The sequence below is a fragment of the Acomys minous genome (assembly GCF_964271855.1).
Source record: "Acomys minous genome assembly, chromosome: 2".
Taxonomy (NCBI): Eukaryota; Metazoa; Chordata; class Mammalia; order Rodentia; family Muridae; genus Acomys; species Acomys minous.
In genome coordinates, this window is record NC_140484.1 from 78,956,586 (window position 1) to 78,969,879 (window position 13,294).

Below are 13,294 nucleotides of genomic sequence, written 5' to 3' on the forward strand. Positions count from 1 at the left end.
AGTAACTTGAATATAAAGATAATGGAATAAATAGTAATCTTGACTCAGCAGCAGGGCGTGTCTGTCATTCTTTCTCCATTTACATCATGTCAACTTGAAGACACAGCTCCTACCACACAAAGGATAAAAGGAGTTTATCCTAGAACCAAAACTGAGTGCCATGGCTAGGGAACACAGATTCAGGTTACCCCAAACTCTGTGTACCCATGTGGTAACAGTCTGTTGAAGCTTTCACAGTAGCAGAACAAAGAAAGTTATAAATGCAGGTACCTTTCGGATACATACAGTGGGGGAAACGTTAGGCACTGGAGTTTCAGAAAAGCAGAGAAGTCTATGCTGCCAGCCCAGAGGCTGACATCATTCTTTGCATTGTGGTTGGCAGTAGCTAGTGGTCTGCTAGGCTAATGCATTCCAAAAGGTTTAGTCACAAGGACATTAGACACAGAGGTAAGCAAGAGAGCTAAAGATAGCCCAGGAGAAATTATAATTAGACTTTGGTACCGGAAATATCTCAACCTCTCCACCATCACTGAAATTTCAATCAGCTTTGCAGATGAGGTTCAGTGAGAGGTGGGGCTCTTTCCAGGAGCTTCTATTCATAACAGCACATCAGAAACCCCATAATATAGAATGTCTGTTCTTAAATGCCCAGAGATACTCATTAATAACTGGCCATGTTTCAGGTCTCAAAAAAAATTATAAGGAGCAGAAATTATGTAACAGTACATACTAGATTTCTATTATGGCATAACATAGCATCTTAATACAATGAGGATTTATCTCACAGTTCCTCTGGACACTCCAAGAGTCAATGAGCTGTATGCCTGGTTGTATGTCTCCAGTATCAGATCTCCTGTGAAGTCAGAATGCTAACCCAGGCTGTGGGCTGGTCTGAGAGTCCCACAGGCTGAAGATCCGATTCTGGCCTTGCTCCCTTAGTTATTAGTAGGGTAGCTGAGTACCTCATTGGCCCTTGGCTCTATGTCTCACCACATGAATCTCTCCACAGGGGAGCTGATTTCTTTCAGAGTGAGACTGAGAGAGCAAAAGAAGTAGAACTTTCTTGGAGGGAACAGGCCTCCCCCTTTGCCATATTTTGTTTATAAGATGTGAATTACCACATCTTGCCCAAACTCAAGGGAGCCAATTATACAGTGTATGAACCAGGAGATAGGGATCATATCAGAGGCTGTCTCCCACATGTACAATTAGAGACGAGAGCCAAACCTCATCACTTGAAAAGAAACTCTCTTAAAGAGTTCTTAGGAAAAAGAAAGAACATTTAAAATTGTCACAATAGAATTAAGTACCTAATATATTAGCAAAATGTATGGGCTGTCACTAGAGCTGTTCTTGGTGACAAGCTCTCTCATTCATTCAATGAATATTGATTGTTGTCTGCATGCCAGACAGTCTGCAACTGCTGGGAAAATGTAGGATTAATGAGGAAAATTTATAGATTTACATTCTAGTCAATGAGAGCAAATGCTTATACAATGATTGTGATAAGCCAAGCTCAATTCTGAATGATGTTATACTAATTTTGCTATTAAGTTCATACTTTGTCTTTATGCATATTGAAGTATAGAGTATTTAAGTGATGTGCCCAAAGACCACATAGCTATTAAGTAGCAAAGTAGACATTTGAGCCAAGTACTTCTGGCTCTAGGTCCTATCCATTAAACAGTAGATCAGCTACCTAAACTGGGTAGAGAAAGAAACAAATGGAGACCAGATTTGTTGATTACATGGATGGAGTAGACAGATTTGGGAAAATCTCTCCAATCACTGCAGCTAAAGTGGATAACACAAGGCAGTCTGTTCACTCTACTCTGTTTTCTTTTCCTTAGAGCATGTGCAATTCTCAGAACAATCTTTATGGATTTATTCATCCATCTATATAGCTGGGGTCTATCCATCCATCCATCTACCCACCCATCCATGCTTATTTTTTTTCCCAACAAAAATGCATGTTACAAGAGAATATAGAAATTGATAGCATACTTCACAGATACTTTTCTGATGCCTAGTTCTTGGATGTTTTGTGCTTTGATAATAAATATATAATGGTGGAATGAATGAACAATGAAGAAAATACATATCTGAGCATGTATTTACCTAGATAGGAAAAATCTATAGGCTTATGCCACCAGTAGGATCATAGCAGCCTATCTTGTGGGTGCTTTAACTTTTCTTTTTATTTCTTCTTCTTCTTCATTTGTGTTTAGATAGATACAGAGTCAGGACTCATAAAAAAAAAAGAAAAAGAGAGAGAGAGAGAGAGAGAGAGAGAGAGAGAGAGAGAGAGAGAGAGAGAAGAAAGAAATCCTTCCCAGGATGATAACTCAGAAAGAGCAGGAAATGGGAGATTCTAACGTGACGGGGCTGTCTTTGCTTTCAGGTGCTCAGAATTTGAGTCAAGACTTGAAGGCTACAGCAAAGAGCTGGAAATGTTCAGGAAGCGTGAAGTGATGACTACAGAAGAAATGAAGAACAACGTGGAAAAGCTTAATGAACTCTCTAAGAACCTAGACCTGGCACTGACAGAATTTGAGGTTTGGAACCCTGTGAGGGGCACTTAGGACCCTAAGGTCTGGTCATCCTGGTTCTTAGTTTATTGACACTGTTTGCTTGGCCCATTCTCTCATGAGTAAGTTCAGCTACCTTTCCCCTCATGTTGTCTACATTTCAACAGGTGTTTGTACGCCCTAAAGTCCCCATAGACAGTACTGCAAGGTAAGTGCTTACACCTGTTGCATACCCATTATATGCCAAGTAACATTAAAGTAGCCATCTTAATGCCTGGGACAAACCTTTGGAGTTTGTTATCCCTAGCCCCACTTAACATGGGAGAAAAAAAAAAGACTTGGAACCATTAAGTTACTTTCTTCAATGGTCAATTAAGATTGTTTAAAAAAAAATGAAGTTCTTACCTTTAAGGCAAGTTAATGCAAGAAGGCTGGTAAACAGTCATATGACCAAGTAAATTTCCTGTAGAAATTATGAAAATGAAGACAGGTCTATAGTATATGTGGAACAAAGATGATACAGAGAAACTATCAAATTATCAGTTTCCAGTGGTACCATGGTACCATGGCCCTCAGGGGCAGCAGAAGGACCTTCTCGCTAAGTAGACCCCACTGAATGAGCATCTGCCTCCTCCATGTGGCTTTCTCAGAGCTAAGGAATCTGTCATGTAGGTTTCCAGGGTTCAATAGAACCACTGGCCCAACTGACAGCCTCCTCTTTTCCTCACAGTTGATCAACAAGGAAGAGGAGCTGTTAGAGAAGGAAAAGAGTTCCTTCCCTCTTCTGCAAACCCTCATGGTCAACAAAGTGCCCTATGAGCAGCTGTGGGTAACGGCCTACGAGTTCAGCATCAAGTCAGAGGAGTGGATGAATGGTATGTGACGTTCTAACCCTGTTGGGCCAGTGAGGATTGGGGGCAGGGGTTGTGGGTCCGCGCAGCCAGCTATTAATCAGATTTGCTTTTTGGATTCTGACACTCTGGATGAAGACAGTCACAGTTTATATTTTTTGACCTAATAACAAGGAGAGATTAGGAGCCAAAGAGCAAGAGACCTATTTCTGGGTCTAAATCAGATCAGCACCCAGGGCCTTTGTCATGGTGGTGATTCCAAGAAACAGGGGAGATACTGAGAACAGCTCCTCTGTGGTGCTGCTTTAAGATGGACTGGAGTGTCGGGGACATCTAAAGCCTACCTTCAATCTGGGCTTTGGAGTCTAGGAAGACACTGTGTGGGCAGAATCAGCAGAGCATAAGAGACACATAAGGCAAGAAGGAAGGAAGAAAAACCCTGAGTGGCTTTTAGAGTTTTGCTTCTAGCAGTTTGAGAGGCCTTGTAACATTGAACAGAGAAGTGACAAATTTGCTGGGAGAAAAACTTCTTCAACTTGAGTAGACTGCAACCATTCATGTGAGGCTATTAGCTACTGTTGAGTATGTCAGAATGGGTCTCGGGAGATGGGTTTGGAGAAGGGATTTCTACTGGGAAACGGTTGATTTTCATAGGTCCTGGATGCCGTCTCTGTGCAGGGTGTTAAAAGGATGAAATCAGAGATCTTGACATTCATTTCTAGGGTTTTCAGTGCAGCAAACACAGCTGGATGAACATCTGCACTGCAATTCTCTGGGCAACTATGATTGTTTTCTTTTTGAAAACATTTTTTATTCTTTGACAATTTCATGTTATGTACGTATGTATAGGTGTATATGTACCTATGTATATGTGTGTAAACGTGTATTCATATGTGTATGTATGTAGTGTGTTTTGTACAGTATCACTCTTATTATCCTCTACACTATTTTTGTAAGATAAATCCCAAAATATAAAATGGCTAGGCTCCAAAAGGCATATTGCAAAAATTAATAAGATTTTAAAAATTACTTTTGTGGAGGAAAATGGCTTTTATTATTGTCCTCCAGAAAAGTGATGTCTTAATTCAATCCTTCCAGCACAATGGCTCTCAACCGTCCTAATGGTGAGACTCTTTAATATAGTTCCTCATGTTGAGATGACCCCCCTAACCATATAATTATTTTCATTGCTATTTAACTGTAATTTTGCTACTGTTATGAATCATAACATAAAGGGATGTAGGATATCTGACATGTGGCCTCTGCAAAAGGGTTGTGCAATTCCCCAAAGGGGTCACGACCCACAGGTTGAGAACCACTGTTCTAGCAGTTTCTGAAGGTGATTGTTTCTAATACTCCACAAACCTAAAGGCAACTTTTAAAACTGTGTTTGCTGATTGAGTGTTTAAAATATTATCTCATTTTCATCTTTTTTTTTAAAGCATTTTTCTCATGATTGCCACTGAAGCTAAGTATGCCCTGAGAAGTGTAATTCCTTGTGCTATTGCTCCCTAGGGAAATCTCTCCTGAACGAGAAGCCCTTCTCTGTGTCAGTCTCTCTACCCTGAGCCTGTAGGTGAAGAGGGGCCCTTGTGTGGTTGAGAGGTGAAGACATGGGCTTGTCTTAGCCTGCTGGTACTCACCCTGCTGGTATAAGTCCCCCAACCTACCAGGCAGGGGCCCCTCATCCTGGAAGTAGCAGCTTCTCCATCTTTCTCAACTATTCTGCTAGCACCTACTTTAAGATGTAATTTTTAGTGATTTGACAAAAACACTAAATTTCTGAGGCATGTTAAGCGAGTGAAGTTGCATTTGCTCTAGGCAGCCCTGGTGATTTGGAGATGTTTATGAATCAGTTAGCTCTATCATAGTGCAGGAAGTAATGCTAATCTAGAATGTTCCATCCGGAAGTAGAAGCAGTACCATAGGAAGATCTAGGCCGAATGTGAAATCTAAATGTCAAAACTCCCACACCCCCCAAAAAAGGGGGGGCTAATGTTTTGAAGTACTTTAAAAACTGCAGTGTCATTCATTTAAAATTTTTGTGTAGGGGGAGGAGGGGAGGGGAGGGGAGAGGGGAGGAGAGGTTGGGAGAAGAGCCTCTCACTGAGCCTGTAGCTCTCCATTCTGACTACTGGCTGGCCAGAGAGCACCGACAGTCTACCTGTCTCCCCCACCTCTGTGCTGAGGGCGCAGACACACAACATCACACCCAGCTTGTTTTAGTTATTGTTGTTATTATTTGTTTATTGTTGTAACATGGTGCTGGAGATCCACATCAGACCCCACTTTACCCACCAAGCCTGTGCTCTTTGTATTTGTTTAATAATTTCAAACTCATATTAAAATTCTTAGAACTCTAGAGGGCTCTCCCCTGAGCCTGCGCTCTTTGTATTTGTTTAATAATTTCAAAGTCATACTACAATTCTCAGAACTCTAGAGGGCTCCCATTCCCCAACTGTTATTTCCCAACACTCTGAAGCTCCTTTTAGCACTACTGAGATGGCATTTAAAACTAGTCGGAACTGTGAGCACCCTGAACGTACATCCAGTGTGTGCCAGGCTTGAAGCTTGCCCTTTGTTTACACTGTCGCACGTTGATTCCACAGTCACCCTTCTAGGAGTCCGTAGTTTCCTTGCACGGCAGATGCTGGTGTGGAGGCCTGGACAAGGCTTTACTGGCTAAGCAGGGGCTTCTGATCCAGGTCCTAGCCCAGACCCTCTGCTCATCTCAATACAACTGGCACTGTTCTCAACTCCAGGGAATTAACACATGGCAAGCACCCCCGTCATAGTCTGAACTTCTCTTTGTTCCAGGCCCCCTCTTTTTACTGAATGCTGAGGAAATTGCAGAGGAGATAGGGAATATGTGGAGGACAACGTACAAGTTGACCAAGACCTTGGTGGATGTGCCTGCGCCCAGGCGCTTAGCAGAGAACGTCAAGTTGAAGATTGAGAAGTTCAAGCAGCACATCCCCATCCTCATCATCTCCTGCAACCCTGGGATGAAGGAGCGGCACTGGCAGCAGGTTCTTGTCACTCTTGGTGTGGTCCAGACGTGCCCCATCCTTGGAACCCTGGGAAAGAGAATCTGCTTGAGGCCTAGGAGGTTGTACCGGGCATGTTGGCCTTCAGGAAGAGAATAGGTGGATCATGGGATGAACTTCCTGTCTCATGGCCAGTTTGGTCCTTTTTGTTGGGGCCCAGTGCTGGTGTGTAAATACTCTAGACAGTGGTTACTGTCATGGTGGAAAAGCTTTGATTTGTTCCTTCATACACAAAAAGAAAAAAGGTCCCCTCTTTCTCTGGGACCTTGAGAATGATTTCAGTTGATCCCTATGCAGGCTGCCTTTGGTGTGGACTTCTCTGGTCAAACAGGCTAGGTTCAGAAAGAATTTGGCACACTGGGTGTGGTGGCACATTCCTGGCATCCCAGACAGGCTACATAGTAGATTGCAGGCTAGCCTGAGCTACAGAGTGAGGCCCTTGTCTCAAACGGATAGAAAAAGAAAGAAGTGAACTGCCCTCTTTAAGCTCTTTAGGCCTATAAATTGGAATAATAAATATTCTCCCTAAAAATAGTTAGGATTTCTATAAGAAGTGAAGTGTGATGGTGGCGAGAATGGTATGAACAGTGAGCACACAAAGGAAGGCTTGCTGTGTTTCTAAAGTGACTGTCACACACAAGTGGTCTTGAAATGCACTCCCCCTGCAAGTTGCTATGTAAAGAGGTGATGTGGCCAGCTTGACATGGGCAGATTCTTCCCTCAGAAATATGCATGAGACTGAGGTCACAGCCCCTGGAAAGAGCCAATATTTCAACACGGATCATGTTGAATGGACCCCACAAGCCCATGGCTGGGAAAATGCTGATCTCTACAGAAAGACAGGGATGTTGATACATAAGTGGTTTAGCATCTGCAGGGAGGAGCTGTCTTCAACTTCACAGTAAAGCAGGAGAATAAGGACCTTAGCAAGGATCCTTGCTGTGCAGAAGGCAGGTGAGAACCCTTCCCATGGGCCTCTACCCTAAAGGGCATCTGGCCTCACTGATGCCCATGGGCCTTCTGTCGGCATGGCTATGGATGGCCTAGACCTTAGACTTATGTGGGGAGCTAAGAATGTTGGGTGAACAGATGACTTCTTATTGTTCCAGATTTCTCTTTGCCAAGGGTGTAACTCAGCTGTAGAGTGCTTGCCTAGCAGGCACAAGCATCTAAATTGGAGCCTCAGCAACCCAAAACATATCAAATATAATTTAAAAAATAAAAAATCAAACCAGGGGCCTCCATTCCTTCTCTCTGGTGTGCCCTTTGTTACCCCGATGTTCTCATGTATAAGCACTAAAAACCTCAACTACCCTTAGGCATTCTTAAGTCTCTTCATAGGCCACTTAGACAGATTGGAAGATATTCCTTAGACTTATAACTGATCTTAGGTCAGGTACAAGCCCCAGACATTGTCTTGCACACTTTATTTGAATTCTCCTATTTCATCTTCCACAACTCTTTGAAATAGGGACTGTACTTATCTCCAGTTCACAGGTAGAAAAGCTGAGATTGAAAAGATCAATTTGGCATATAGCTAGTTAGTGGACCAGGAAGGAATTAGAATCCAGGTCTGCTTGGCTTATGATGACAAGAAAGCTAGGAACACCCAAAGAGCGCGGAAGAAAGCAGACAGTCATGGCAGTACACTTACACTAACAATGGAACGTAGCCCCAGGAAGGAAGCAATGAGCCTCTAAAGTGGGTATCCAACAGGCTGAGCTGGTGAGAAAGCACATGAGTCACCAGATGTCCTAAGGGCTGTCTCCACTCAGGGACCCACACCTGTGACAGCCCCAGACTTGGCAAAGCAACCATCTTCCCTAATGTCTAACTCAGGAGACCCATTTAGATAGGTTCTTGTTCTGGCAAAAGGCTCCCCAAACTAAGCCACTTATTATCTCTGAAGACCTGAAGACAGTTGTTCTAGGGTTCTAGGACAGCTGAGCTGTGGTTTCTGGTCATTTGAACTTCTGCAGCAAAAACAACTGCCCTGTGTTTGAGTCATAGTCTTTATGGATACCAATAAGGTATTGATGTTTGGTTTGAAATAAGATGGGGCAAGGAAACACATCATGTTAAAGAGCACTCAGCGGCGGGTGGACAGAGGCAGGTGGATCTCTGTGAGTTTGAGGCCAGCCTGGTCTACAAAATGAGCCCAGGACAGCCAGGGCTGTAAAAGAAACCCTGTTTCGAAAAACCAAAAAAACAGAAGCCAGTGTTCTGGACCAAAACTGGGCCCCTAAGTATCCCTAAGTCTAGAACCAGCTGTATATAAATGCTAATGCTTCCAGCAGCCACACTATAAGATTGCAAGTTATTCCTTGTGTGTGTGTGTGTGTGTGTGTGTGTGTGTGTGTGTGTGTGTGTGTGTGTTAGTGAAGTTTGAACCTAGGAACTTGTGCATGCTAGGCAAGTGCTCCCCCACTAAGCTGTATCTTCAACCCAGCCATACTTTACATATAAAGTAAAGGGAAATAAGTAAAATAAACTGTATGTGTATATGGTTTCTAAACTAGTACACATCATTTATGTATCCATCAACTTGAAGATCAGCAGTGGGAAGAATTTGGCATGTCTCAATTCAGATGAGCCATGTCTGAGATGCTCAGAGGCCACAAGGGACCAATGTCTATGTAGACAGTGTGAGTCCAGGATCTCAGAACTAGAGAAACAAATGCCTTGCCAATATTTGCAATTTTTTTAAAGAATTTAAAAATTCTAACAATCTTCAAATCCTTATTGTGGGCCAATTACTATGCTGAGTGCTTTTTGTAACTGTAATTTAGCCCCATAAATGGTCAGTGTATCCCTGTTTTCAATGTATAAAAGAATAAATGGAGCCAACCAGATGGCTCAGCAGGTAAAGGAGCTTGCCACCAAGCCTGACGGTCTGATTTTGATCCCCCCAGGACCCAGATGTCAGAAGGAGAGAGCAATTCCTGAAAATTGTCCTCTGACTTCCACATGTGTGCTATGACAGACAGACAGACACACCACATACACACACATACACACACATACACACACGCACACGTACACACAAATGCATGCATGCATGTGCATGCATGCACACACACAGATACACACACACAGCAAATATTTTCAATAATAAGGGAAAGGTCAAGACTACTAGAAATGAAAAAAAAATACTAGAAATGCTTGTCCTGCTCTGTAAAATTCTTCTGAATGCTGCCTTTGTCCAGAGCCTCTGAAGTTCAGTACATAATACAGACAACTGTACATAGGAGACCTTTGAGAGACATGAGAGGTTGGTGGATAGCATATTTTTGGAGTCAGATCTGGATCCAAATCCCAACTCTGCTGTATATTAACCAGATGGTCTTAGATGAGATACTTCTTCCAGCTCAGATCCCTTAGATCTAAAGTGGCAGTAACGCATTACCATGCTCTCTGTAGTGCTATGAGACCAAAGTCAGTGCATGAAGCTTTTAAAACAATACCATTCCTAGTAACCGCCCGATGAATGTTCATTATTTTTAGTCTATTACCATACTGATCCTCCAGAGGTCCCCAGATCCCAGATTGGGAGCCATTTGAATTCTCTGATCTAGTCAAGCTTTTCCCCATAAATGCTTACTGGTACCTACCAGAATATCAGGTACCAAGGACACAGGGTAAGACAGAATGTGACAGGTAGCCCACACTCCTTTATGCTCTGGCATTTTCTAATCCTTTTTCTTTTCTTTTCTTTCTTTTTTTTGTTTTTTTTTTTTTGTTGTTTTTTTTTGGTTTTTTGTTTTTTTTTTTTTTTTGGTTTTTTTGAGACAGGGTTTCTCTGTGTAGCTTTGGCTATCCTGGACTCCCTTTGTAGACCAAGCTGGCCTTGAACTCAGGTTGATCCACCTGCCTCTGCCTCCCGAGTGCTGGGATTAAAGGCGTGCATTTTCTAATCCTCTGGTGGCCAAATAGAGGCAAAATTCAGCCATAGGTTAGCTGGCCACACTGAATGCTTCAGTCCTTGTCTCTTCTTTAGCATGGGGGAGCCTGGTGCTACCCAGGTCTTCCAAAAGCTTCCCTCAGAGCTCCCTGAGGAGTATTTGTATTGTGTACATGGAGGCAGAGCACTGTATATATAATAATAAATAAGTAAATCTTTAAAAAAAATAGGAGTATTTGTATTGAAAAGGTAAACCAGAGGGAGTGTCACACCAGCCAGATGGGAATCACCACAAGTCGCTCCACCGGAGTGGACAGCGAGGGCTCTTCTTACTCTCTTGTGTTTTTGAGCAGTACTGGGATTAAACCTAGGTACATGCTGTGCCACTAATCACCTTTTCCTTTCAATTTTGGGATGGCATCCCACTAAACTGTCCAAGCTGGCCTTGAACTCACTCTGTAGCCTAGGTTAGAAATGATGCTCCTTCCTCAGATGCCTGAGCATCCAGGATCACAAGTCCAGTGTAGGGAATGCTTTTTGAAGAGAAATCCTTCCTGTGTGTCTGCGCTAAGCACTGGAGAGCACCTCAGACAGACACACGCCCCCTTACTGAACAAACACTCCTTGCAACACGGAGTGAGCTTTCCACAGGCCCTTGAAGCACAACCAAGGCCCTGTTCCGGTCTTTGGGTGCTTCTGAACTGATGGGGAGACAAAGTCTGGGGAAACCAGGTACAGTGTGGCTCTACAACAGCTCAACACCTCCTGAGCCCTCAAACCCACAATGTCAGGCTCAATAGCCACGCGTTCCATATGGCCATTTAATTGAATATGAGCTAGTTACAACTAACAACATAAAAATTCAGTTTATCATTTGCATCAGCCTCAGTTTGGGGGCTCAAGCCTCCTGGCTACAACACTGGACAAGGATGATAGCATCCTTAAAGAGAGATTCAAATAAGCAGTGCTACCTTACCCAGCCATCTCCTGCTTCCTTCCTTCCTTTGCAGATCAGTGAGATCATCGGCTATGAGATCAAGCCCACAGAGACGACTTGCCTCGCAAACATGCTGGAATTTGGAATCGGCAAATTTGTGGAAAAGTAAGGGTCATCCCTCCCTTCTGGATGGGTTTTGTTTCAGGGTCACTGTGATCTCCTAATTCAGGGTGAAGTAACTGTAAATGACCCCACCTTGGGCTGACTTACTCAAGTGGCGAGCTCTTTTCCTGGTGTAGTTGGGACTAGAAAGGAGGCTGGGATTTTATTTCAAAAGGAAACATAAAGCCAAATGTGCACCTGAGACCCTGCCCAGCTCTTAGAACTTGGAGCAAAACCACTCACCCTTCACGGGCCTCAGTTTCCCCTTCTTAAAATGAACAGCAAAGGAAGGGTGACTCTCCAGCTGCTAACCCTCATGAAACACACATAAAGGATCTCTTGGTTTTCTCCTTCCCTGGGTGCCTTGGAATTTTAGTGTGAGAACTTGCAAAATTTGAATGGCTATTTTTATTCTATCTGTTTTTCTTGGGGGGAGGTATCCTATGTGTGTTTGTGAGTATAAGGGTGTGTGTGTGTGTGTGTGTGTGTTGTGTGTGTGTGTACAAGTGGAGGCCAGATGTCGATGTCAACCTGGGATGTCAGTCCTTAGGAGCCAAGTAGTCTAAGCTGTCTGGCCAGTGAACCTCAGGGAGCCCCCAGTCTCTGCCTCCCCAGTGCTGGGATTGTAAGAGGTACACTCACCACAAGTTTTCTTTCCTGAGTATTGGGGATCAAATGCAGGTTCTCATGCTTGCATGGCAAGCACTTTACTATTGAGCCATCTCCCAGCCCCTTAATTGCTATTTTTAAAATCTATCCTTTCAGGGGCTGGAGAGATGGCTTAGAGGATAAGAGCACTAACTACTCTTCCAGAGATCATGAGTTTAATTCCCATCACCCACATGGTGGCTCACAACCATCTATAATGTGATCTTACACCCTCTTCTGGGCTACAGGTGTACATGCAAGCAAAACACTCTATACATAATGATAAATACAATTAAAAAAATAAATAAAATCTATCCTTTCCATACTCCCTTTAAAGTAATAGATGGGAAGATTTTATGTTACCTCAACATGAGTCTGCTGGACAGCTTGGATGAGGCCTAGAGGGATGCTCATGGTTCTCAGGGTGTGGCACCTAGAGCTACTGCATCTCCACCATGGAGGATCTAGGTAAAAAAGGATGTTCTCAGGCCCCACCCAACCTGATGATCAATGTAAGGGTGGGCCTGGCTTTTTAAAAAATCCTTTGGTTTAGTGCTATCCCAGGCAGAAGCCAAGCCAAATGCCACTACTAAGCCCTTGGCATGTAGGTAGTCTAGGTCCGATATATTGGAACTTGAAAACACATCCTGGGTTTCGAAGGCTTAGCAAGAAAAAGAGAATGCAAGTGGGTGACAATTTTGGCTTGTTTTGTTTTGTTTTAAGAGAGTTTCACTTTGTACCTGTGAGTGGCCTTGAACTCACTGTGTATACTGGGTTGACCTTAAAATCATATAAACCTGCCTGCCACTGCCTTCCAAGTACTGGGATTAAAGGTGTGCACCACCACACCCAAGTAAATGACAATTTTTGATATTCATTATTCAAAATGATAATATTTTAAATAGAATAAGTTCTTGTCGGTGAGTTTGCCTCTTGCCTTTCTTCTAATGTGGCTAACTTTAAAATTGTGTATGTGGCTCACATTGCATTCTAATGGGCAGTGGGGATGTAGTTTGGAAGTCTTGCTATTGGTAGGTAAGAAGCCACGGATGGTGCTGAATACTCTCCCACACTCAAAACAGCAACCTCTCATGACAGAAAAGTATGTAATGTGGGGGTGGAATATACGTGGTCCCCTTTTCCTCACCTACCAGAAGGGTCACAATCAGCATGTCATAACAGGATAGGTTAATAAAAGAAAAGCATAACAGATATATTTA

General features: G+C 43.1%; 1 protein-coding gene across 6 annotated transcripts in view; it reads left to right on the top strand.

Moving 5' to 3' along the window:
- The window catches only part of DNAH3 (dynein axonemal heavy chain 3), a 175,475-nt gene that overhangs the window by 37,585 nt on the left and 124,596 nt on the right, over positions 1–13,294 (top strand). For all 6 annotated transcript variants that reach the window (XM_084772130.1, XM_084772128.1, XM_084772132.1 and 3 more), the window contains 4 exons: positions 2,402–2,555; positions 3,259–3,403; positions 6,197–6,408; positions 11,338–11,429. In XM_084772130.1, coding sequence (XP_084628256.1) covers positions 2,402–2,555; positions 3,259–3,403; positions 6,197–6,408; positions 11,338–11,429 — 603 coding nt within the window. The remainder of the gene's footprint in view (positions 1–2,401; positions 2,556–3,258; positions 3,404–6,196; positions 6,409–11,337; positions 11,430–13,294) is intronic.